The sequence below is a fragment of the Nyctibius grandis genome, chromosome 8 (genome assembly GCF_013368605.1).
Source record: "Nyctibius grandis isolate bNycGra1 chromosome 8, bNycGra1.pri, whole genome shotgun sequence".
In the NCBI taxonomy this organism is placed as follows: Eukaryota; Metazoa; Chordata; class Aves; order Nyctibiiformes; family Nyctibiidae; genus Nyctibius; species Nyctibius grandis.
The window spans coordinates 31,574,894-31,600,990 of record NC_090665.1 but is presented as its reverse complement, the minus strand read 5'-3'; the positions used below and the strand labels follow the sequence as shown (position 1 = coordinate 31,600,990).

At 40.2% G+C, this 26,097-nt stretch overlaps 1 protein-coding gene across 4 annotated transcripts in view; it reads right to left on the bottom strand.

The window, feature by feature from the left end:
- TGFBR3 (transforming growth factor beta receptor 3) overlaps positions 1 to 26,097 on the bottom strand; it is a 123,291-nt gene that overhangs the window by 83,487 nt on the left and 13,707 nt on the right. For all 4 annotated transcript variants that reach the window (XM_068406689.1, XM_068406688.1, XM_068406692.1 and 1 more), the window contains one exon: positions 24,716 to 24,891. In XM_068406689.1, coding sequence (XP_068262790.1) covers positions 24,716 to 24,788 — 73 coding nt within the window. In that variant the 5' untranslated portion in view covers positions 24,789 to 24,891. The remainder of the gene's footprint in view (positions 1 to 24,715; positions 24,892 to 26,097) is intronic.

Genomic DNA, 26,097 nt, shown 5'->3' with positions numbered 1-26,097 from the left:
GCAGGTCAATTTTTGGTCTTCAGAGAGGAAATAACGAATTCTGGATGTTGGTGCATATGGATGCATGCACATCTGAAGAGAAAGAGGTGATTTCCTTTCAAAGACATTTTCTTTTTGACAGCCACAGAGATGCAGAGCACCAGCCTGTGCAGCTTTCAGCTCAACAGCAACTTGCGTGCAACCTTATTCTGCTTTAACTTCGCCACTACCCCTGGGGATGCATGGGAGACTTGCCATTCGTGTCTAAACCCATCTGAAGAACAGGCTAGCACTCACCGCCTCTAATCCTTGGCCAGTACTGAAGCACGTGGACCCTGCTTGCAACACCAGGCACTCAGTGAAAAGCAGATGGAGAGAGCTTTTTGTTTTGGGGTTTGTTTCCCCCCCGCCCCTCTGGTTTTGCCTCTCAGAAGCCCTTCTGTGCTGACATATAGGTGCTTCACTCAAGCATGAAGCCTTCCTCTCCCTAATCTCAGCTAGCACATCAGGAACATCACTTTATACTAAAAAAGGGAACATCTGCTCAGTGCCGAATGTCAGGAAGATCTGATAAACACGCTGCTGGCCATGGAGTTGGAACGAGAGCGGCAGCTTCTAAACACGCAATTCACGTGCTGCCAGCCAGACCGGGACACACTGGGGCTGCCTTTCTCATCTCCTCAGCTGCAAACAGACTGAAAATGCTCATCAGTGGACAGGCCCCTTCATAAAGTGAAGAAATGTTGCTCTGTTACTCAGGCTTCCAGCTGTGGCAGTTGGCAACTGCTTGCCTCAGTCCCATCAAATGCAGTGGACCTCAGAAGCAGCAAAAGCCAAAGGGAAGGAAGCAGTCTTGGGGGAAGATGGCTCCATAACCGAAAGAGTACCAGCTCCTTCCTAATTAAAAATAACAAGATTACAAGTTCAATTCAAGGCTGAATTCCTGTAACTGACCCTGTAAGGATGAGTTCACTAAACGTCTCACTGCACAAACCTTGAAAACTGATCCGTGTCAAGTGCTTAAGCAAAATAAATCTTCCCTCCTCAAAGGCACTTAAAGTTTCAGTCTTGTCTAGAAAAATGTAAAAAAAATTATACAAAAAAAAAGAAAGAAAAAAAGGCAAAAACTACTGTACTCTTCCCCAGCCCCCACTCAGTTAACCAACTTTTCTCAGTCTCTGTTGTAGGATCAGCAAGGAAATTCTGGAATATGCCCTGCTACAGGTTTTCTCTTCAGACTTGTGAATTTTATTATCTGGTTTGTTTTTAACTAGGAAGGACCTTGTGCCCAAAATTCTTCAAGGCTCTGTGTCTGACAGAGAGGAGGAAACACCAGGTCAGCCCCAGTGCTGAGGAATGCTTATGAAGTCCTTGCTCTGTCCTGAACTCAAGGATGGCATGCCCCTGGACAGGGGAACAGTGTCCACACTTCCCGATTTGAAAGCCATAAAGCTGAATGCTGGCAAATGTTTTTCCAAGCTCATCAAGGTACCTCAGACAAGCTGGCTAGACAGGCTAGTGCTGGCAATAGCTCAAGCCACAGCTGAATCTCCAGCAAGGGCTATAAATGCAACAGAGCAGTGGTCCTAGAACAGTGGTCCACAGGTCACTGATGGCTCAGCTGCTCATAAGTGGTCTGTGTAACCACATTTTCTCCATACCAAATTCAATTTAAAAGTCTGATGGATAAGGTGCATGGTGGTCCTTGCAAAATTCTGAGGGTTGACTACACACCCAGATATTGCAGCAGACAACAAAAAAATCCCCACACTTCTGAGTCATTATGAACAGAAGACAATCAGAACAGCCTTCAGTTAGCACCAACAATTAAAGAAAAGTTTCACCAAGTAAGAAGAGATAAAATATTTGGAGAGCTCTGGGCACATTTGGTGTTAAGCAAACGGACCGAAACTAGCACAGTGTCTAGCAGGCCATGGATTGCCCAAATACAGTGCATCCCACCTGCCATCAAGTTTTGAGATAATGTAACTTGAAAAATTTTTACTTGAGTACCTTTCCCCTGCTTTTTATTTAAACACAAAATGATCACTCAAAATCACTCTTTATTCTGGCTCAAAATTGTCCCTTGATGTCATTTAAAGTCATAGTACAGCAAAAATCAAAAAAATTCAGGAAAAAATTGAGGAGCAAAGAAAATACATCCAGAAACATTCCAGAGTAACATGAACAGTTGATCCAGTCTAGGCTTTTAGAAGCATTTATTTTTGCTATTTCCATATATGCCAAATTATTCCTCAAAAATCTCTCCCATGGGGACACCTTTGTTTAAAATAATAAAAAATCCTTTATCATGTTAGTTTTCAAGCTCCTTGGTAAAGATATACATTATACTATAAATCCCACATAGACCTGATTATCTTAAGCTAAATAATAAGCTTATATAATATGTTAATACAGATCCATGGGCATCTGCCTATGTTTTATAAACAGTGTCAAATGACATATTGTAGAGCAAGACAAAAAGAGAGCGCCTTCTAAAGTCCACATGCTAGGATCTTTAAAACATTATTTAAAATACTTACTACCAGATATTCAATTCCCTGCTGTGTGACAAGGTCAGCTGCAAAATGACTTTAACCCTCAAGGCAGGCAAATAGTTGCAAAAATAAAAAAGCAAGGCCTACTGAAACGTGCAGCTGCATTTTCTGTTTCAAACAGAGGCATCATTACAGCAGATACAAACTGTCTTTAAGTTATCATGGTAATAGGCATTATCCATGCAGTTTACCATTGCGAGCTAATCCCCATAATCGTCTTTTTTAAGTCATCTAAGCACAATCAGCGCTGGCCGACTGTAGACATGATGGCTCATGTAGTTCAGCAAAACTATGAATATTCCTGAAGCCAGCAACGACTTGGCTTAGCATATTCAAAAGTGCACAAAAAACCCCAAATATAAGAAATCCTCTCAAAGGACGCCCCTCACAGTTTCAGTAGTGAAAAAAATCAAGGAATTTAGTTTTTGCACATGCTGTACAATTACAATCTCCCTCCTTTATAACTACTCTCAATTTGTACTTGAGATTCAGAAAAACTCAGTCTACTAGAGTAGACCATTCTCTGACTTGAAAAATCAGAGGGCAGCCACTAGAATAAGTTAAACTCTGTCTGCAGAAACTGCAACGCTGCTTCACACCCAGGAGATGGGAGCCCTTATACCAGGGAATGGCACAGGTAGATGAGTGGGGACGCGCAGCAGTTTGGCCATGCACTGGGGTGAAGCCCCAAGCCAAGGCAGCAGCTGGGTACCATGACTTGGTGCCAGGATGTTACTTGAAGCTTGCTAGGCAGCACCAGCCCAGGTGCAGGACAGGCCCCAGGCACCAGACAGCTCACTGGGATGTGACTGGCATCTAGGGCATGGCTCTCATGGGATGGCAGGTTTGACAGACCTATACGTACACAGTTAATTCTACAGGCAGGGGAATGAACAAACAGTGAAACCTAATGCTGCAGGTTTACCAGACAGGATGAATCATCCAACACCTTACCACAGCCAAAACCAGGGTGTCTCATTCCCTCCACCTCTCTTCTCCTTCCCACCAACACTTCCCAGCCACCTTATGCCTATTTTGATGCTCAAACCTACCTTCCCCAGGAGCTGATTCAACTCACTAATGTGACAGGAAACTAACCCAGCAATAAAGAGACTAAGAAGTTTTCCGTTGGTCTTTGGTGCACTGAATGGCAGGGAGGAAGGCTTGAGGAGCACCTAGGCTGGCTCCCACCAAGGGCAGTGGGGTAACCTGCACCCCTGTCCCCACTATGGGCAGCAGGGAGCCATCAGACATGACTGTGCTCATGAAACCACAGACTGAACGATAAAAGACCTTCCTAGAAAGAGATATTGCTGATTTTAGAAAATGTACTGACGGCGCAAATACGTTTTCCTTCTAGTCCATGATCAGCACAACAGTGACACAAACTACCACTTTCAAAAGCCCTTCATGCATTTTCACTTTGACTAAATCTTTCCATGGTGGAAAACACAAATAATCACAGCTTAGCAACTGCTCTGATTACCAAAAAGGTTTCATGCAATACTTAAGTTCCATGTTTATATGTGCATGTCTAAAAACATATATACACACACACATATGTTATCCAAAGTTATTTGACCTATATGTTGACAAAAAATTCAGTGGAAATGAGAACAATCAATCACAGTTAAGTCATATAAAGGTATCTGTTTTGAAGAGCACGCAGTAGACTTGTTTCTGAACATAAAAGCTTTTCCTGAAGCGATTTCATTTACTTTCCTCAGCATTACTAAAGTCACCATTTACAATGACAGGACATTGCAGTCATGACACAAGGTCTCTTAAAATTGCTTCCCTACCCAGCATTCCCATAAGCCCGTTATTAATACCTCAGATGGGAGGCAAGACTGGGGCTACCTCCTTTTTGCAACTACATTGCAAAGATCATCTCAGACATAGCAGTATTAGACCTGATGTGGGAGAAGTCTGAAGTTTGAACGGCTTTAATAATTTATTAAACAGATACACTGTAGCCTCGATTAATTTACATATTTGGGATCCCATGGCACAGTCCTTCAGATACCATAAAGTTACTTACTCCTGTCAAATTAACCTAATGCTTTTTATCCAGACAGAATCATTTTCCAAGGAGACTGAAGGAGTTGTCAAATGCTTTCACCAGATCAGCTCTCAGTCCAAGTTAGACCTACCTCTAGTTTTCAGGGGAGAGAGAAAGCAGGGGAAAACTTAAAAAAAAAAAAAAAAAAAGCAAAGCTGAAAATGAGGATCAGGAAGTTTTACTTACTGTTCCAATTAAACAGATACTGAGTAAACCCTGTTTGGTTTACAGATTCTTATAATTATCCCAGTTTACTGTTATAGCTTATATTTATGGGACAAAATGCATGTTTACAAGATGCTACAGATTTGAAAACTATTGCACATCTCTTATTTTGCTGACAGTTTCTCTACACATTTACCTTGCAAGACCACTGTACTATCCAAAGGCCTGACATAACTACCACGCAACACACGGCTTCACCTACATAACTAATGAAATGGGGTGATTTGCTAAAATATCACAGTATGCCCAGGGAGAAATTTCCAATGATATAGGAAGGGTCAATATTAAAAGCTGAAGTCTTCTGGCCATGGCAGAAGAGGTTGCTTGTACCCAAATGCCCTGCAGTAGAAGAACTTGGGATAAACTTTTTGGATCAGTGTGAAGTGCTGTCTTGCCCTGCACTCACTGAACTTTTTCCAATACAAAGAGGAGCAACCATTTGTCAGCTAGTGACGCAAAAAAACCCCCACAAAACCCTGAAAATCATAATCTGCAATGTCCAATCTTTTCCTTCAAAAGCAGAAGGACTTCCATTCCAATTCAGGGTTCCCATGGGGAGACCCTGGGTGGCTATACAGCTGTATAGCACCCACATCCAGTATGTCCATGCGCTGTGGCCATTTGTCCAGAACTTCCAAACACCTGGAAGCAATTCCAGACAAGTAACAGTAGCTTTAACCAAGCTTCTAGATCCCAGAAAGTCCTGAACAGCCAAACTCCTGTTATTCTGTCCAGAAGAAGCTTCCAGGCAGAAAAAGAGGACATGGTGAAAAAGGGCAGAGCAGACTGCTTTCTGATAGTCTTGGGTAGCCTGCTGTAGCTGGGCAACATCTAACTCAAGAGGCCAGCTACACTTACAGAGATTGAATCTTAAATACAGGTGAAGGCCCAAGTGGCCAAAAGTAGCTCAAAGTAGGATCAAAACATGCTGTTTCCAGGAATTCCACATTTTTCAATGTCTGCATCCATTCCACCCAACTGGCTGTGGGGGTTATGCCAAAATGATCACCTGCTGCCAGGTACCTGTATTAAAGACACCAGCACCTCCAGTATAGGGAGATGATCGGTCATACCCACCACACACAGAGCTGGGAACCAGAAAGTCTGAATCATCAATACAGAATTTGAATGACAAAATTCAAACCCCTTTCCATTATTGGTTTTTATTGTGCAGGATGATTTAATACACAGTTTGTTGCCTCAAAAGAGGAGAAAGCTTTCGATAGGAGGAAAAGCACATCTGAGTCAGACAAGCTCTGAAACCATCTAATCATAAACAGCGGTATCTATGGTCTTTAACCATAAAAAGGCTTTTTAAAAAAAAAACCCAACACACAAAACCAAAACATCTTCTCATCAATAAAATCCAGCGGTTTGTTTGCTGGGTGCAACATCTGTGCAGATCAAGTGCGTGTTTTTTCTCATCTGCTGCTGCTGCTTCTATAAAACTGTCAATATTCAGACAACTAAATAAATAGATCTGCTCTTCAAGCCAACTGCTTTTGGATTATAGCTATGAAAAGCAGAAACCGTCTTTGTTTTTTCCTCCCAAAACTGGAAGAAATTGAACTTTGTCCTCTTAATAAGGCTGACTCAACAGGATGAGTGGAATACAAGTGCAGAGATCAAGTGGCCTAAGAAATCCCTGTTTTGAACCTCCGCACAAAAAGGATGACCAGAAGCAACAGAAACAATACCTGAACATTAACAAGCTCAGTGCTTACACCATACTCTGGAAACAGACTCTGTTTCAAGTGTGATGTTACATATTAAACTCAGCTGTTAAGCTAATACTGAAGTGTGAAAAACAACCAAACCCTCCACTAGTCCACAGGCCATTCCACCACAGCTCAGTGTTGCCATCATCACAGTGAAGTTATCTCGCAGCAAGACGACCCAAACCAGAAACGCCACGTCCATCCATAAACCCAGACAAATATTTTTCAGAGTATTTTCAAAAAGTCAAGGATATAAGACTTTTGAAATGGTTGGACTCAGCAAAACAGATGTAGGTTTCCTAAATACGTAACTATCATTTAAAGGGCAGCTTAGCACTTAAGATAAATGGTTTGCACTAACGTGAGTCCATGGCTATATTTTCCCCTTTTATAACCTGTTAACATTACTACCACTAATTTACAAGGCAAAAGAAATTTAGCAGTTGAAAAAGTGAGCTTGTCCTTAGGCAAATAACTTGGTGGCTTTTGAATGAGACTTCAAATTAATCCTATTTACCTAACACAGCATGTTCTCTTTGAATGCTTTACACGAAAAGCACCACTGAACTGTTATTCACATCTTGCTCAAAAAAAAAAAAAAGCTTATTGTTAAACACACTTAATGGAAGAGAAACTGACGGTGGCAGTATGTAATCATACAATACCTGGCCAGAGTGCCACTGTACAGTGTATGCCCCATGCCCTGCCTGATCTTCCACTCCCCTGAACACACTAGTCCAGCCATGAAACACAATGCCAGCCACAAATGGGAAATGACAGAGACTCACAAACTCAGAAATATTTAACGAAAATTGGGACTGGGAAGATTATTTTGTATCAGTTGCCAGGAGAAGCAGGGCACAAAGGCACATGCTCCCTCCTCTTCCAGGCACTGCACCCTACCAGCTCCTTTCCACATGGGCTGAGGGACACAAAGGACTTCCCCAGCTGACACGAGCCAAAGGCATTTACAGGTGAGGGTGAAGCCCTTATGCCTCCTCCTTCCTGCTCTCCCCCGTGTTATCAGTGGTAACCATGAACTGTACGATACAGATTTGGTAACAGAAATTATGCTTTATTTCCTCCAATTCCTTCCTTCACAGTCATTGCCTTCTACTCTTTCTTTTCACACCTCACTTCTCGGTGAAACCCCATATTTACTTCCTTAAGCCTCTACAATAACAGTTAAATGACAACAAATTTATTGGTTGATATCATAATCTTGTACACCCTGCTGCACGTTCAAGAAAGCCTTTGCCAGTCTTTGTTTCATACCTTCTTTCACGATGATCTCTTTGGGGCAGGCATCACTTGGGCCTTTGCAAAAGGATATCCATTCTGCTCAACTTATAAGCATCCAAGCTCAGCTATTCCTATCTGCATAAACACTATGTGTCACTAGGTCATCACAACACAAGTCCATGTTGGAGGAAGATAACAAGCATGACGTGTTTTAACACAAGTGTTATCTTGTTTGACCAGATACTACCACGTGTCCAATCACAGTGTAACCCAGCCCCATGAACCTTGTATGAAGCCAGTTATAGTGGGGAAAAAAAATATTATATGCACCAAAAAATGTTTTTATAAAAACAGAAATGCCAGTCTTGAAACACTGAAAGAGCTTTACCACCAAAAAGCTACCTAGTTCTTTAGGTGACAAACATACCTACGTTTTCAACAAATGTTTCTTTAATTAAATACTACCTACGGTTGTGGTTTGCTTTTCAATACAAAGTGATTTTCTTGGTACGCATCCTGTAGCCATGCTGTAGCCTTCAACTCAAGCAACTTTTGTCTTTTAAGGGTTATCCCTTCAACCTAAAATTGAGTTTCAGGCTCCTCCTTATGCCTAAGCACAGTAGCATTTGGAGAGAAACTATAAGCAGCATTACAACACTAAAGAATAATTTTTTTCTTATGTCAGAAATTATTTGCAAGTTAAACTGCATTATACACTTACCTGGTTTTTAATTAAAAGCTAATTTGGGGATTGGGTGAGAATTTCAACTCTTATTTCCCCCTTCTAAACTATGAGATTCTGTGGGAGTTCTCTTTTTCTTTTTTAAACGAGACGCCTTGGTTTTGGGTAGTCTGCTTTGTTAAAATAAAGAAAGTCTAAAGGGCATTATCCACACAAACAGCTGAAGGTCACTACCCAACTGTGCTCATTATCTCATTATATGGCCTAATTTTGTAATGTGTTTTCTTCCAGGATGTGATAATTAGCTTAGTGTTTCTTTGTTTTTAACAAAAACTTGGAGATACCGGAATCTTTTAAGGAAACGGTGAATCATTTTGGAAGGCTGTGTGCAATGACAGTCAAAGTTACAATCCTTCCTAGATTGTACAATTTCATGGCCTCCACTTCCCAAAGGAATCTACTCTCTTGGAAACCTGCTTTTAGGAAAACAGCTCCAAAAGAATACGAGTACCAATGAATGGAATTTCCTGGTGAGAAACATCTCAATATACACATTCAGAATATGAAAATTCATTCTAAATCAGCCACAAAATCCACAGAGAGACCATGTGTTTTCCCTTCCATAGAGGATTCACATCATGGTAATATACTTGCAGCTTAATCAAGTTAGGGCCAGCAAGTATGTATACTGTAACATAGCCAAGTCCTGAAATCATTACCTTAACCCCAGCGTACATGTTGAACACTTTAGCAGCACATACCACCTTCAAGTCCCATTTAAATCTGTAGATTCGTGTGAGGATGCTGGTTTTTTTATTACTCACAGGGTCAAACTCTTAGTCCTTAATCAGGCAAGAATCCAGATGAGGTCCATGGGAGATTTGCCAGAGAAAGGACTAAACGGAGAGTGAGAAAGGATGACTCCAAACAACTTGGGAGAAGATCTTTATACAGAACAGAGAGCATGCATATTGTATGCCTGATTCATAGGGAGTAATTTAGCTCACGCAGATGGCAGCCACATGTAAAAAGATTCAGCCGTATATATCCTATACTTGCGCCTCTTCATTGAAAAGACAAAGGCTCATCACTGGACAGGCATGATTTCAATTATCTAAAATGTGAATTCTGACAGAATGAGTCCAGTAATGAGATTTTCAAAACTGTTAAAGTAACCATAAAAGAATATAAATTCAATTGTAAAATAAAACACTTACTAACTAGTACCCTTGAGGTTCTTCTCTGCCCTCCAGACCTCCATGAGAAATTACACAAACCCCACACCAAAACAAAATCATTCTCAACGAACAAGTAAAATTGCTCACTTAAGAAATATCTCTCAAAAGGCTATCTGCAATATCAGTCAGAGCTCTTAAATGAATTACTAACTAATGTCTCTCCATTTCCCTTAAGGTAAAGTTTTGTTTAAGGAGTTTCCTACTAATTGCTACCACTCAGTCATCTTCTTCCCATCTAGGAAACAACTGACGCCCTGCTCGTTGCACCCCTTCTCTTCCAAAATACAAGAAGATTTTCTCCTCCTTGACTTCCTTCTGCTCATTTCTTCCCTTATTAAGCATGTGCCCTTTGTTTTATCCGACTGGATTTCTCCCCATATAACTCTGACAAGGGTATTTGAAGAAATGCAGAGATGTGGTTCTACAAGAGTTAACCGAGTCCCCGTTTTGTTAATGTACTGACCAGCTGCTTGTTAGCTGTAACCAAAAAGAACATGCACATTGGCAGTAAACTGTTAAATTCATTTTCAAAACTATTAATAAGTTGAAAACAATTCAAGGCCAGCACACAAATACAGCATATACTCCCAGGTGAGCATCAGATATAAAAGAAGAACTGAGATGGCCTCCATATGAAATCACAATGGCTTTTCTCCTCAAATAATCTTTTATTGACTTTTGCCTTTTTTTTTTTTTTTTAAAGGGAAGTTGGGGAAAAGAGTTTTAACTCAGGAAATAAGTCATTTGTGCCCAATGCTAACATAGCCTTTATAAGGCATATATCTTAGTATCGCTGCTGCTCAGAAAAAAGTCTCAGCGAACCTCAAAGGCAATTCAGGTTTCACAAAAATATAAAATGTTCACACGGACATCTAAAGTACTTCCCCTGCAGAAACCCCACAGGTGCCAAAATCCATCTCCCTCTATGGCAAGGCTTCAACTCCTGTTTAAGGGCTTGCCTGAAGAAGGCAGGAGCCCCCTTGACATTAGCAGGGACTCACACAGGGAACCGGACTGTCGGTGATGGAGTACAATTCATTGTCTTCTTCAGTACACAAAAACTCTAGATACTCCTTCTTGAACAATCAAACAAACAAGACTTCAGGAAAAAAAATGCAGATAGATTCTGTAAAAACTAACCACAAAATATTAACTAAATGTAAAGGCCTGAAGATGTTCATGCTATAAGATCACAGCAGCTTTCTTGCCACATGACTTAACTGGGAGCAGATACCTCAGTGAGTATGGTGGCTTTTCCCTTCCAACAAAAAGACAAACCAACAGCCCAGCCCTACATATGGAGTGAGCAGTGAGAAACTTTACAGTGAGACTTTCAAAGTGACTTGGCAACACTTAGAACAGCATAACTTTGTTTTCAAGTACAATCAGTAAAGGATAGTGTTATTTAGAAAACAGTCACAATATCCTGGAACTTACTAGATGTAAAATAACTTTGCAGTGGAGTCAGCAGTCTGTGGGGCCTCATATATGCTTCACAAGCTTCAAAACCGTTCCCCAGAAAGGGCATTAAATAAAATGAGTAATATCTTTTCCTGCTAAACATTAGAGGTACACGTAAAAGCTGTCATTGAGTCAGCACTTGGTGGTGGCAGTTCATACAGTAAAATCTGTTTTGCTGGAATTTATAACAGTCTCAAGGTGGCCACTGCTACGTGCCTTACATACCTAGATATATTTTTTTTAATTATTACTATTATTTCTGTAGAAGAAAAGAACATTCAAATGACCCACTTGAATGTATCCATAATTAGAGGATAACATCAGGTTTTGATTTGGGGGAAAAAACAAGAGCTAGGGACTATCTTTCCCAGCTGACAAAAGCTGGATATTAACTAAAAGGTATTTTAATACAAACAAAAACCAGGTAGACAAAGAACCTAATACAGAGGGCCTGGTTAAGTTACTGTAAGCTTTTTTTCATATTGTTTGGTAGGGTTTAGATAAGCTCAGATGTTTCAAGCTTTCACTTCCTAGCACTGTAGCATAACACACTGAGTGTGAAGGGTTCCAGCTCAGAGTCCTGACAAGGACTGCTGCCTCTCATTTATTTAGTAGGAAAAGCATGCAAGTTTCAACATTGGTTGTACAACGGTGCATTTCCTTCCCATAACGTACTGTATATCACTGTTGGAAACTCTGCTAAGTTGGCAAACCCTTCTTATGGGTACAGTTACATCAGTTAACATGAGCAAAAAAGCGTTTCTGTCAGCTTTTCACATACTTTTGGGTAAGGAGGTGTAGCTATGCCAGCAAATCAAATCATTTTGTTGCCATATGCTCCAGTTCTGACAGGACACCTTTTACCCGACGGTGGTTGATGTCTAACTGTGCCACCAAGTGAACCACAGATCAAGTTACTCAAAATACTTGAACAATACTTCAATACTCTACTTCTGTAAGAGGAAATTCAGTTTTGATCTAGCACAAACATGAGCTGCTGCAAAAAAGGGAGGCTCCAATACCCCCACCACCCACCTCCAAGGGTCCCAGTGTTTGCTCTAGCAATCATGAAGGTGCAGGGAAAACCAACCGCTCTTCCAGGACTTCAAAAGCTCTCACGTAAGCACAGAGGAGCCAGACTGAAACTTGTTTTTCCTATCAGTGGACCAGTGGTTAAATTTCCATTCCCTTCAATGAAGTTAAGGCCCATTATTTTACTAACACCTCGTGAGATTCATAATAATTTACTGGCCATACAATGCAAAGGCAGTTTTAACACTATACTGCAAGGGAAGTTACTTGGTTAAGCGTAAGCCTGACTGTATCCCTGCTTTAAAAAAGCCACCCTCTACTGATCGACCGAAGAGTGCTACCAACATTTCCTAACAGGATACAAACAACTGAATAAACAGACACTCCCCTGCCGAGGTCAACAGAGACCTTACTTATAATAAGAGAGAAACAAGGCAGAGCAGTTCAGCAGTCCTACTCCTCTCAGCCCTACTGCCAGTACCACAAGCTTGGCTGGAAAAGAAGAGGAAATTTCTTGTTGAGCACAAACGTCCTTTTCTCTTGGTAACGAGGCTACAGTAACAAATCAAATATATTCAGAAATAAAGCACAGAAGTGTGCCCTCGTTCACTAATTCTTTAACTGCCCTTAATACAATCAGTAAGAGTTTAGTTAACCATCTAGGACAGTCAACTGCAGTTTTCATTTGCCATAAACGCAAAGAGAGACCCCATATATAACCCACAATACATTGTTAAGCCATTGTATGAAAAAAATATGTTTATATTAAAAACTTCCAATGTAACTGCACTGTTGTATTTAAATGTTCTCTGAGATTATCCAGGAGATTACAAGGATGGTTGTTTAAAAAGTCTGTGCCAGCTGCTCTGTGTGTATATTAGGAGCATTACAAAGGCATCAAATACTCATTAGTGATGAGATCACCCTAACTAAGAAAACATACTAATACACATCTTGGATACAGACAGTTACACTGACGTATTAGACACAGGAGAAATAACATACCCCCAAGGAAAGAGGGGAGCAGAGAGCATCACACTCATTGCAGGTCCCACTGAGAGTGAGTAATAGCGTGAGTACCTTCATTGACACTACAGCCCCTGCACAGCAGGTTCCCACTAAATCTCTAACTGTACCAGTCCTGCTCTATTTAACAAAATAGCATGGAGGACCTAACAAGAAGTGGATAGGAAGAAAAAGCAAACCAACCCACATATCACAAATGGAGGAGGAATATCAAAAGACTTCAGACCAGGACAACTGTATTGTTACCACTTCGGAACGTGAACCCGAGGATTAATTCAATTAAGGAAGAAGGAACTGTGCTATGCAGCTCTAAAATTTCTGCCATAAAATTGTCCTAGAGACGTAGTGTGATATGACCAGATCAGAATCAGACACCTACTGACTGGTTAAGAATGGGAATAAAGGGCAGAAGATGTAGCAACTCTGTGCAGAAAGTTACGGTCTAAATACGAGCCCTTTCCAGTTGCAGGGGCTTGTAGCCCGTGAAGCAGCAAACTGAATCCCCAGAGACCTATCTGTGGAAGACCCTCAGCCTGCAAAGAGCTGTGCTTTACTTGGGGAGCATAAGATTTGCTTGGGAACACTGCACTGAGAATAGTTTTTGCTTGCTTCTAAGATAAAGGAGTCGAGACCAGTTCACAGGGCTTTTTGAGGCATGAAAGAAGTAAACGTGTTGAAGGTCAGTTCTGAACACAGAGCCGAAAACAGGGAATGGTTGTTGATGTTTTGAGCCCAGGACACTATGGGCTCTTCCCAGGATGGGTGATGGGTGCTTAGCGTGTGAATGTTGATGTTATCTTGAACTGCCTAGTCCGGCTCCTGCATTGTAGCAGTTAAATAGGGTAGTAGCATAACAATAAAAAGCCTTAGGCCTTTCGGTTTCAGGCCCTTGCATCCTTGATCTCAGAGTCTGTGCCTTCCTTGCTGCCTGCCACACCTATCCCATCTAGGGACCCCACCAGCAAGCACTGGGACACCAGCATACAGACTGGCACCAAGGAGCACCAGAGAAAAATCATATCACTACTGGAACAGAGCATTGCTGCTTTCAAAAATTTAATGAAAGCAACTGGAACAAGGAGAGAACACAGCTATCAGAACTGAATCAACATAGTTCAGTCAACCAGAACAAAAAAATGTTTATTGCTCTAATTAAATTAATCCAGTCCACTAGGCCAAAAAGCATTGATTCATTGCTCAGAAATCCTCCCTAATAAATACTGATTTCACTCTACTTTTTCTTTGAGCAATCTTGTCAAATCATAGACATATACATGAATGCTTGACCTATAAAACCATCTTAAGTGCATTATTATTTGTCTGGAGAAGGACGGAAGCTACATTGTATGACTCCTCGAGGCAGAAAAAAGGACTTCTTTGTTAGCAACCTTTATTTCAAATGTCTTAGACAATTTTTTTTCTGAATACTTGGGGTAGTGCTTGTATGATGTTGAAACAAACAGAAGAATTAGCTGGTTAGGTTTTCTCTGCATACAGGAAGATTTTAACACCACCATTAAGCAGCTCAATACTCAGAACTGTTTCATTAGAATTCTTTTCTCCTGAATCATATCAATAAAGTTGAAGTTCAGTCTGGTATTCATAAGAGCTGACTTATTCACAGGCTTCTTGATGCAAAAGTACTTTTGAGATCCAGTAAATTTAACAGAGACCTAGAATTATGTAACTTTAGTTTTTAAAATTCTTTTATTCAAAATCAACCATCACAGTCTTAAACATTATTTTACTTTGGGCACGAAATTGCTTAAAAAAAACCTAGCTTTGCTAATTTCAAAAACCAAAAGAGAACAGAGATTTCAAGAGAATTCACAAGCAATAGAATAGGGTCTTTTTCAGGATTGCTTTTATTTTTCTGCTACTGGCACGAAGCATTCCTTATTCCGAGCATTTCAGTTACATGATTTCTTTTATTGCTATAGAAACTATTACAAGTCAGTAAGCTGGCCTTCTAACAAGAGACACTTGAGAAGCATTTGCCTACGTGTTGCAGTTTAGACAACTGTAATCTTTTAAAACACCTCAGAGTCTCCTTCCTATGATGCATATTTCAGCTCTCTTACTTCCATCTGTGATGATACATGTTATCACAGAGATCAAACACTAGTGCTGGGAGAAGGAAAGCGAACAATATGGCCACAAGCACTATTTCAGCAACAAAAACAACTACTACACTGGCCTAGTTCCAAGAAGCAATCGAGACAAGTAATATCCAAGGTAATCTCTGAACAGTTTTCTTGCCAATTTTCTCAAATACCCATTACTTTTTCAGCTTGAAGGTAAAAATATCCCATAGAACAATTAATTTCTGCTTTGAATTCATTAGTGCTATAAAAGGAAATTTTGCCAGACTGATCTAACATTTTAAAGAAGAAAATGCGGGAAACTGGCAACTTTTACAAAGTACATAGTTTAACACATCATCTCCAAAGATGAAGTTTGCCCTAATGCAAGAAACTGAAGCCACATATTGAACTTCTGTCATGTTGCTCAAACTATGCATGGGATGTGATGTAGTCTTACTCGCTGTTGTAAGTTTTCTTCTAATGATGCAAGAAGCGAGTCACATTTCACCTGAAAATCCTTTTCACTACACCAAAGTAAAAGTGGCCTCATACTTCCCACCCCCTTGCTTCAAGTACAGCTGATTCCACTTCCTGTAAAAATAGTGGTGCTCAGTTCATTTGTTTGGGTTTCTTTTTTAAATAAGCATTGGCATGGCAGGAGAAGAAAGAGAAAAGAGAAGCAGCTGCATCAGTTAAGATGCTCCTCAGGACATCATAACTAATTTATGACTTAAAAAAATTCAACCATCTTGTTCCATCTGAGATCACAAAGGACTTCTGCAGTTCAACGTCCATTAGTCTAAACACAAGCAAGGCAGGCAAAAAGTCTGACAGACCTTTAAATAAAACCTTTGCCATTTTCATACCTCCAAAAAAAGGCGGGGGAGGTTTTGAAGAATTAATGAGATAACAGCAGTTAGTACCAATGTGATCCAAGTACTTTAAAGGGATTCACGTTAGCCCTTCAAACAGTCCTGCACAGAAGACAATGGGGCAGATTGCAGCTGTTTTACATATAGATACCAAGACTGAGAGATGAAATAACTCATGGCAAGATCACAGAGAAAGTCACTAATCCAGATACAAGCCTTTCATCCTTCAGTCAAAAGCCAAGGCTCACAGGTTAGCCCTATGCATTTAACACACTTATAGCCATCAGGCCATGGGGACTCCACAAGGAGAAGTAACTCAGCCGGTGGGTCGGCCATCACTGCGCTCTTCTCCAGGAGTCCCTGCTCACGGCCGAGGACAGGCCACAGCCAGGAAGAATCACTCTGATGGCCCATAACTCACTCCACCCTCTCCCAAGGATACTTCAGACACAGGCATTTACATTTAGTCACCACACAGGATGAACAGACACAGCTGCCATGTACGTCTCGACGTATGTTGGCTGTGTGAAAAGTGCACGTCAGTCAGCGGACAGGAGAAGACTCCACGGTGGTCCTCAGACATGGCAGAGCAGGCAGCATGCCTGCCCAGCAGTGCCCTGAGCCACATGGAGGTTTCATGCTTCAGAGCGGATGTTTCCCAAGAGTAACCAGGAATCGCCCATTTGGACTAACCACACACAAATATATACAACATGTGGCCGTTGCTGTAAAAGTTTCTCATTTTCTACAGATTTTCTTAAAGCAACCCCAAATGTGTAAATTGAACTACAATAAGCCACTTCAGCAATAGCTACATTTTCAAATAACCTTTTCACCTTTACTCACTTTCATACCATAGCTGAAGCCTAAAGAACCGCCACGACGTTGTGATGCTAAGTGGCCATTTACCCCCACATATTTTTACACATTAATGAAAGGCACACGATCTTGTGAAGGAAAAAATGTCAGCTGGACTTAGTAGCTTGAATCAAAATAGCTTGAGGAGAATCTCTAGTAGGACATATGTTTTACTGTTCCATTTAAATGGAAATTAATAATATAATGGAAAATTTTATTTATTCCAAAATAAATTGCATCAACCATCCCTTCCAGACACGAGGCAAATTTGGTAATCTAGGAAGTGAAGAAAAAGAAAAGAGGACAAGAAGTGAAGATAATCACAAAATCAATTCTTCACCCACTCTTGGCTCCAAGCGTTAAGTAAAGTAAATTAATTAAAAGATTAAAAACAAAATGACAACAAAAAAATAACACCAAAACTGTTCCAGAGGAAAATAAACTTTTTGCTGAAGAGGTAAAACAACAACAAACCTTACAAATGTTTCCATCGCCTAGCCCTGAATTCCTTTATTTGTTACTTCTTCTATGCACTGCTTCTAATAATGAGAGTAATGACATTTTCCATTTAGTTCTTTCCATCTCTGACAGGTAAAATCCCTTTTTTATTAACCGCCTATTAGTAAGTCTCACAGTGTAGTAGCTGCCAAATAAGGGAACAATAGCTCCATCTTCTATAAAGTACACTTAAAAATATGAAGAAAAGCACACTGTCCATGAAGAAACTGCACTTTATGGAATTACTAAAAAACCTTTGCTTTTGTCACCTCCGGTCAAAATTTATCCTCGGTGAAATTCCATTGACTTAAAACAAGTTTACACCAAAGAGGAATCCAACCCACTGCCTTCAGGTAATGAAACTTGGCACAGAGTCTTTGTGCTAAATATATTTTTTTTCACTCCAAATTCATCTCTCCTATGACTTACAGCCTGAGGGACTTCAGTTCCTTTTATTGTCATTAGCTACAGAGGATGAAATTATTTCTCTTCTTTGAAAAGGGATATATCTGGTCCCTATATTCTCTCTACACTGTAACATAACCAGTAGTAAAACATGTTTCATGTGGAAGTAACAACAGTTTTTCTAATACCAGATGCTCCATTTCTTGTTGAGACACCCTAGGATCACATTTAAGAATGCTGGGTTTGGGGTGCTACAGCACTTGGAGCCTAATTCTTCCTGTGGCAACAGAGAAAACTGTGCTGTTTGATGCTTGTACATGCCCTGCTTAGTCCAAATACAGAATTTATATTATTTTGCAGGAAAAGAAACAAGCAAGTACAAAAAGTTATCATTCTGTAGAGGCAAAGTAAGCAGGTTCAACATATCAACAGCTCAGGTCATTTTGATGGGAGAATAATTTTAAAACAGAAAAAAATTAAAGGGCAAATATATATTAGTTAGATGACAAATTTTTAGGTATGTCCTAGAGTACCTGCCACTTTACTCTGTAGACCCTTGAGTTCAGAAAACTTCTGTACCTCTCCTTGACGTTAGACAATACAAAACTACCATCTTTAGTTAACTAAATATGCCCTTTTCACTTTTTTATTAAAGTGATCAAGGGTTTGTGTTACGACAGATGGAGAAGCTAAGAAAGAGTTAATAAGGGCCTACAGTACAGAAAGGATATTAAAAGATCTACAAGCAAAATCCCAAATCCCAATTCCCTTCAGAAAACAAAAGAATTATTTTTAGCACAGTATTTGTAAAATAATTATGTGATGCTTAGAACTTGTTAAAGACAAGTTTCTCTTTAAAAAAAACTTCAATAAATTTCCTTAGAAAGACAAGGCTTAATGCCATTCACCATTCCACGCCATAAAATTTTCCGCAAAACTACTTTTCATCAGTTGAGTACTTCCCTCCAGAGACAGTCAGTAATGCTGCCATTTGCCTGCATCTACACAATTCAAGCACTGCATTATAGGCTTGATATTTCTTAGAATTCCTTTGGCATCTTCCATAGTCGGTTTTAATCAAAGAACTAGACTTTCATGTTTACTGAGAAATGCTCTGGTTCAGCAAAGCACTTAGATATACGCTCAGTTGTTTTGCTGAATCAGGACCCACAACCCCACATCCTACTGCCCCACGTGGGTGCGGAACTCTGCCGAAATTCAACTGTTTTTAGCTTCAAGGCATTGCTGATACAGGAAAAATGCAATCTGCTGAGTTCATGCCGTTCCAAGTCTGTGATACAATTACGTCTTCTAAAATACATAACCTTTCTCTGTATCCTGACACTCAAAGTTATTCAGAATTTTTTGTGTGGTTTTGGAAGATAAAAATACTATTTATGCATAAACCACATAGAAATGGCACAGGATCTGACTCAGTTGAGCTGGTTGAGAGACAGACAGAAGACCAGATTAAAAAACCTAATTTACATAGGAATAGATCACCAAAGGGTAGTGCTGAAGAAACATTAATTCAGACGACCTACAGATTTAGTCTAGCTTCCCAGTTCTGATCAGTTTTGTATTTAAATTGCTCACTTAAAAGCATCATTTACTGCTTGAAAGGTATTAGTACTTTTTGTATGAAATCAAGATGAACTATCAAACTTTTATGTATGCTGGCTTCTCAAAGTTATCTCACCAAGCTCAGTGACATGAAGTTAGGAATTCATTTGGTTCCCTATCAGCTGAATATCTGACATTAAGATGCTTCAAATCACCATCAGGATGCTGAAAGGATAAAAAAATTAGACCAATTTCCACCTTTAAAAGCTAGTCAGTGGTTCCTAAGCAGTATTTCTCAGAACTAAGAGCATGATAGGCTCTCATGAAAAGAGCATGGCCGTTCCCTTACAGCCCCTACAGGAAGGCTCCCAGCCTGTCCAGCCTTTCCGACCCGAAGCGTGGCAGCAGCACAGAGGCAAGAGAAGCAAGGCACAGCACGCGAACCAGCCCTCTGCTCCTCTAACTCTTCCCTGACCTTGCATATCTTTAAATGCTCTGAGTACTGGTTACTCTCGTCCTCTAGAAGACCGACTGTCCAGACCATAAAGGGATACAACTGGGTGGTTTTTCGTGGGAGGCAGAAGTTGGCTGATGATGAGAAAGAACTGAAGGAAAAGGGAGGTGGGGAGTGAAATCTCTACCCATTCAAAAGTTCCAATGAGTCTGTGCTTTACTTCAGTTCCAATAATTCAAGAGCCAACCTCTGTCCCTTGGTTCTCATCCTTTAACCACAATTTAAACAAACAAAAACCCCTACACCTCTGGCAACAAATATTTTGTGGAAAAATAAAACTTACAATTTAATTACATCTGGGAAATATCCAGCAAACACTGTTTAAAACGGAAGGAAATTTGTGTGAGTGACTCCCAACTTTTTTTTTTTTTTTTTTTTTAGATCATGTCCTTCACCCCCCCCCGTGGAAGGACTTTCTATTATACTTTGAAGGATCCTGTATTGCTTTTGGAAACACAGTGTTCAAGGTCAGGGGAAGTTCCTCTTTAAAAAAAAAAAAAAAAAGATGCCATGCCAAGGCCTGTTTCTTCCTGTTGTTATGCTTATTAACATGGCACCCCATCACCACCATATCTCAGGGGCACACATCCAAAAGATACATTAGCTTACAAGCGAACAGCTATATTGACAATGAAGCACTGACAACATGCTCTGAACAATGTAAGATTACTTACAAGAACAAGTATGTAGAAAGAAAGAAAAAAAAAAGCTAGGATAACAATACAGAGGAGAATCAGGGAATAAAGAGCTGTTGAAAGAAAACCATAGAGACAGACCTAATGTGAGCAGATAAACCACTAAGCTCAGTATTACAGAAAATGGGTAAATTCTTCAATATATACAATTCCTACAGTCTCTCCATCAGCCTGACCACAACCATGAAACTCTGTCACAAGGAGAGAGGTGTCTACTAGGCAAGCACAGGCAACACCAAATGTCAGGGGGGTTGAGGAAACAGAACTTAGCTGCATGAGCAAATTCTGGTTTGCATCAGGTGCCACGGCTGCACTGCTTTGTTGGCAGCAGGAATGATTTGCACCACCAGAGATCTACCCCGGAAGGCTGCAATGAGGCCCTTGGCCAGTGCAGATCCACAGGCTGTATCGCCCTTCTGTCTTCTTTCCAGCTGAACAGTAAGGCAGGAAAGAAAAAGGAAAAGAAGAGAAGTTCAAGTTAAGAAAGGTTCTTCCATGAAGGAACGGGAAGATTATCCTGTTGAAGGTTTGGCCCTCAGGGTCTAGGGCAGGTATGCGTTTCAGCTGTCCTCTAAGACATTTTTTATCAAGACATACATCATGCACCCAAATGCACAAATTTGCCAGTAAGTAAAATAAATGTTCCAGCCTTTGATTTAAGCCACATTAGTACAGAATTTTTTTGTTCCCAAGACTACAAAGCCAGACTTGCTTATGAGGTTATCCAAGGCTGTAGCGTGTGCAGTTTTGAGTGTTTGTGTGGAGTTCCTATTGCAGGTTGCCAGACCTTAGTTTAAGCCCACTTCAAAAACATAATTCCTTCAGACAGGCAGGTAGTTTGCCAGCAATCCTCCTCTCCATCCTGCCTTGGACTTTCCTTGGGGAAGAAAAATCTCACAGTAATCAAGGTTTTCTTTGCAGTCTTTTCTGTACAATTGAAGCTGCATAAATATGAGCTTACAAGAAACCTGTGTACAAGCTAAAACTAAAACAGATTCAGATAAGCATTTACCTACACGCATCCAGGCAGTAAGAGGAGGTAGAGAAATAGACAAATACTCTTTGAATATTTATACAGACCATTTTCAATGCAAAGTTAGTGAGGTGTATTCTTTAAGGTACTAGCATGAAAAACATGCAGTTTTGTGGCTCAGGTTTGAATATGCATCTCTGTGCATCATGTCCTCTCTTTTTTTTTTTTTTGAGATATATTTAACACATCAGTACCTTAAAAAGCAAGAATGGAAAAAAAGAAACAAAACACAGATTCTGTCTAGAAGATCACCTATATCTGAAAAGATAACAATGCTGAAGATACTGGAAAGTCAGCAACAAAAACTAGACCAATAATAGCAGTGTCAGTGTAGGACTGACAAACAAAAGAAAGGTGTGCTCTCCTGCAGCAGCCTCACTACTTCAGAAACAAAAAGTAAGCTGGAAAAAGGCTCAATATATAAAAATCAACGCCCTAGGGAGGTGGCATGCTGCCCCCTGCCTCCCCCAGGCTTCACCACAGGCATGCAGGATTTTATTTGTACTTCTCAGTTTTATTTATACTCATATGTTAATGGTTCAGGCCTGAAAAAGTGTGGGTTCTGTACAGTGCCAATTAAGAGCCAAGCCTGCGGTACCCTGGCCATCACGCTGATAATAGCTCATGGACATCTCCCACAGCGCTTTCCGCACACGACTGGAACACGTTGCTTGCTCCCACCCCTATTTCACCTATAGCCACGAACTCCCTGCATTTAGAACATAATTGTTTGGGTTAACAGGACTCAACGACTGCTAACAGAAAAACGTTGCAAAAGCTCTATCTAAATAACCTTCAGAGAGCTGTCCTTCCTCAGTTGTAATTACGTCTGCTGATCTCTCTTTCATCAGAGTCCATCAGTACTTTATTGTTCTTATCATACTGTACCCATGATATTCTGTAAAGGACATTAAGTAGTTGTTCTTGTTAAGAATTTACTGCAAAAATAAGAAGCATGGAAGAAAACCAAAATCCACAGGACAGGCACAGCTAGAAACCACAATGACAGTGCTTCCTCACCTCCCCTCAACAAACTGTGACCCTTTCTACTCCCTTCAGCCATCTTCTTCCCATGCAGGTAGCAGGGAAGAATCAGTCTCCAAGAAAGAAATAACTTTGAAGCTAGCTCTGCTCTGAGCAGGGGGCTGGACTAGACTTCCAGAGGTCCCTTCCAGCCAAAATCATTTTATGACTCTGCTTATGAGTAAGCATCTGATCAAATTCAAGGCGATACTGGTTTTTAAGAGTTTGTTTCAAGAAAAGATGCCAGACAGAAAACACAGAATTGGGGAGTAAAACCAAAAAAAAAACCACAATAAACTTTGGGACAGACATGCTAAGGTTTCTAAACACTGAATAACTTTCTAATAGTAGTACTATGTTTGATAACATCCTCAAATTACTGTTTTTTAATTAAAGCTGGCATTAAGAGATAAGCTGACTTCTTGGGCAAGCAATCTCCTCAGTAGCAAAATGGAATTGTGGTTATGATCAGTTTTTATTTTCTACACTGGCACTTTCTTTGAAAGCAGATTTTTACACATCTATAATGATTCAGATTCGTTCCAAGTAACTGCTCTTCTCAGCCAAGACCAGCATTCATATCCTCAGCTCAAGCCACAGACACATTCAGATACGCCCTGTATTGCTGGAAGTTCATCTGTAATGAAGCTATTGCAAAATGTTAGCATCACGTACTATTAAATAATCAAAGTTACTAATGTTGGATGGATGCCTTCAGGAGGTCAGCCCCAGAGAAAGTCCCACAAGGCTTGAGGGCTTGAAACAACATAATTTTCCGTGCTGACGATGAAAGGAAGCCAAATTGTAACACATTTAATTGCTCAGCTCTGTCTCTTCCAAAGCTGGTCATCTTTTCCACAGTGAGGACATCTTAGATTTAAGCAAGCCATCTGTCCACTGTCCACTTTTCCCACTACCTCATTTTGACTGACTAAATATCCACTTGGCCTCTTCTCCAATGACCCATGCTGTATGCAAGCTGGACACATAAGAAGAGGCTTCTCCTTGCAGCCACAGGAAGAACTTCAACAAACAAACATACCGAGAAGAATCACTTCAGCACTTGAAGAAACTACAACACAAGCTAGCTACAGATCTTTCCTTTCTCTGTCACAAGTTATTGCAACACACGCTTTTAAAAATCCCTGTCTAGGACAAAACATGGGACAGGAACAATCCCCATAAATGGCAATGCATCTTCCTAACCTATGAGACCTCCAGTAACACTGGCAACTGTTATTAAAAGGTGTTTGCCATCACCATTGACAGTTAACTTTAAAAGAGATGAGACAACTGTCAGAAATGATCAAGGTGAGGTTTATTCCAATAGGACAGGAGGGATGGATGGACTCAGTGACCTATTACAAACCTTTCCAGGATTTTGTCAGAAATTTCTTTTTATGAACTAAAATAATCAGGACTTAATTCCAGATTATAGACCTTGAAGGCAGCACTGAGCTGAGTTGGTACACCCTTTTCAGCTCAGCTCTGTAGAGAGACCCTAGCTCAGCTTCACCAGCACAACCCTGCACCCAGGGTAATAAATCCAGCCTCTCAACAGTTCCACCTCAGCATCACGCTAACAGAGCTACCCTGCTTCCACTCCCAAAGACTTACATTATAGAGGTGAAGGTTGCTATGGATGTGCACCATGCAATTCCCTTTTTTTAAGAATGAATAAATCACCAAAATAATTTACATTACTACTGCAGTTCTTTAATGATTTTAAGGGAGAACGCAGGTGCAAGAAAATGCTCTTATAGGAACAGCATTGTTTCTCACATCACCATACCAGCAGTTATGATCACAAGTTTTCTATAAACCTAGGCATAAATATAAACTTTAGCTGACCTAGAGTTTTCCAGCATGAAAAAGTATTTTTGATGAATAATTCCGAATATATACAATAAGTTACACTGAATGCATGATTTACACAATGCCACCTACCTGCAGCTGCAAAGCACAAAATCATCAAAGCAAACACTGACGTCACACAACCTGAAGACATTTTTGCAAACATTGTATCTTCTCAAATCAACTCCCTTTGTAGCTCTTCATGTAGACATACTTCCTCTGAAATTTGTGGTATGTTTTGAAATCAAATCTTCCAGACTTTTAATTGCCTATAGAAAGAAGTAAAAATACATTTTAATACAAATATAACTTATAGAAAAATTACTAGATATTTAAAATTTTATCTCTTGTAACAAGAGAAACAAAATTCTTTCTTAAAGGACTACTACAGGAGTGCATTTTATATTGCCAGATACTTTAGGTACTGATAGGTTAGTACTCTTCCCCCCTGTACTTCAGCACTTCTTTGCAGCTGTTGTTCTTTCATATTATACATTGTGCAAGTTGTGAACTACTTGGAAGTGAAATCCCAGAGTCCTTTCTATCAACTAATACTGAAGTCCTGCTGAAGTCTGCCAACGGTACTCATAGCCTCAGACATGTTTATTTTAAGTATTTAGACTTTCTCTGGGACATATAAACATTTGTTTGTTTATCTGCTGCTACCTTTGTTATACCATGGAGAAATGTTTCACATGTGCTCTAGCTGGTTTACAGTAACATGATAAATTTAACTCATCATTTCTCAGTAACGCAAATTCTGAAAACTTTTCAAGGCCACTTGACACTAAATATAAATATAAAGCTGTTCAGAATCTTTATTTTAAGAGATTTGAAGACATGATATACCAGGTCAGTAAAACAACTTAAATGTGCTACACAAATAAATGACAATACAGCTGACGCCTGCAGGCACTAAAAACATCGAAAATTCCGACCCCAGAATGCATGCTGCAGATTTTTGAGGACAAACACTTCCTAGATGCACAATATCTTCTTTCACTTTTTTTTTTTTAAATCTATTCTCGGTCATCTAGATGTCTAGAATGAGACCACAGACCAAGTAGGTAACGAACCAGAAGGCTGGTATTGTATTCAATCAAATAAAAATCTTACCTACTTTACTTCACTACCAGCTTTCAGGAGCAGAAGATAGATGCCAGATGGTGCCTCAGCAACCAGTAGCACTCACCACAAAGCAATGCAAGCAATTACAACCAACCATCACGGGCTAAGTGATAGCAAAACGCCGAGTCAGGACCTAAATCTAAACCGTGACAACACAAATACCATTTAAAAGGTTCTTGCTGATGTTAAAATGGAATTGAGTACAAAGTCAGACAAAAGACTCAGCTCTGTTATACAGCTCCCAGCACCTCTGACCGCTCTTGGCGGTGCCCCGGGTCCCCCCTGCATGGGAGAAGAGCCCAGGAGTGGCTCTGCAGGCTGCTGGGAGCACCCAGGCACCACACTCC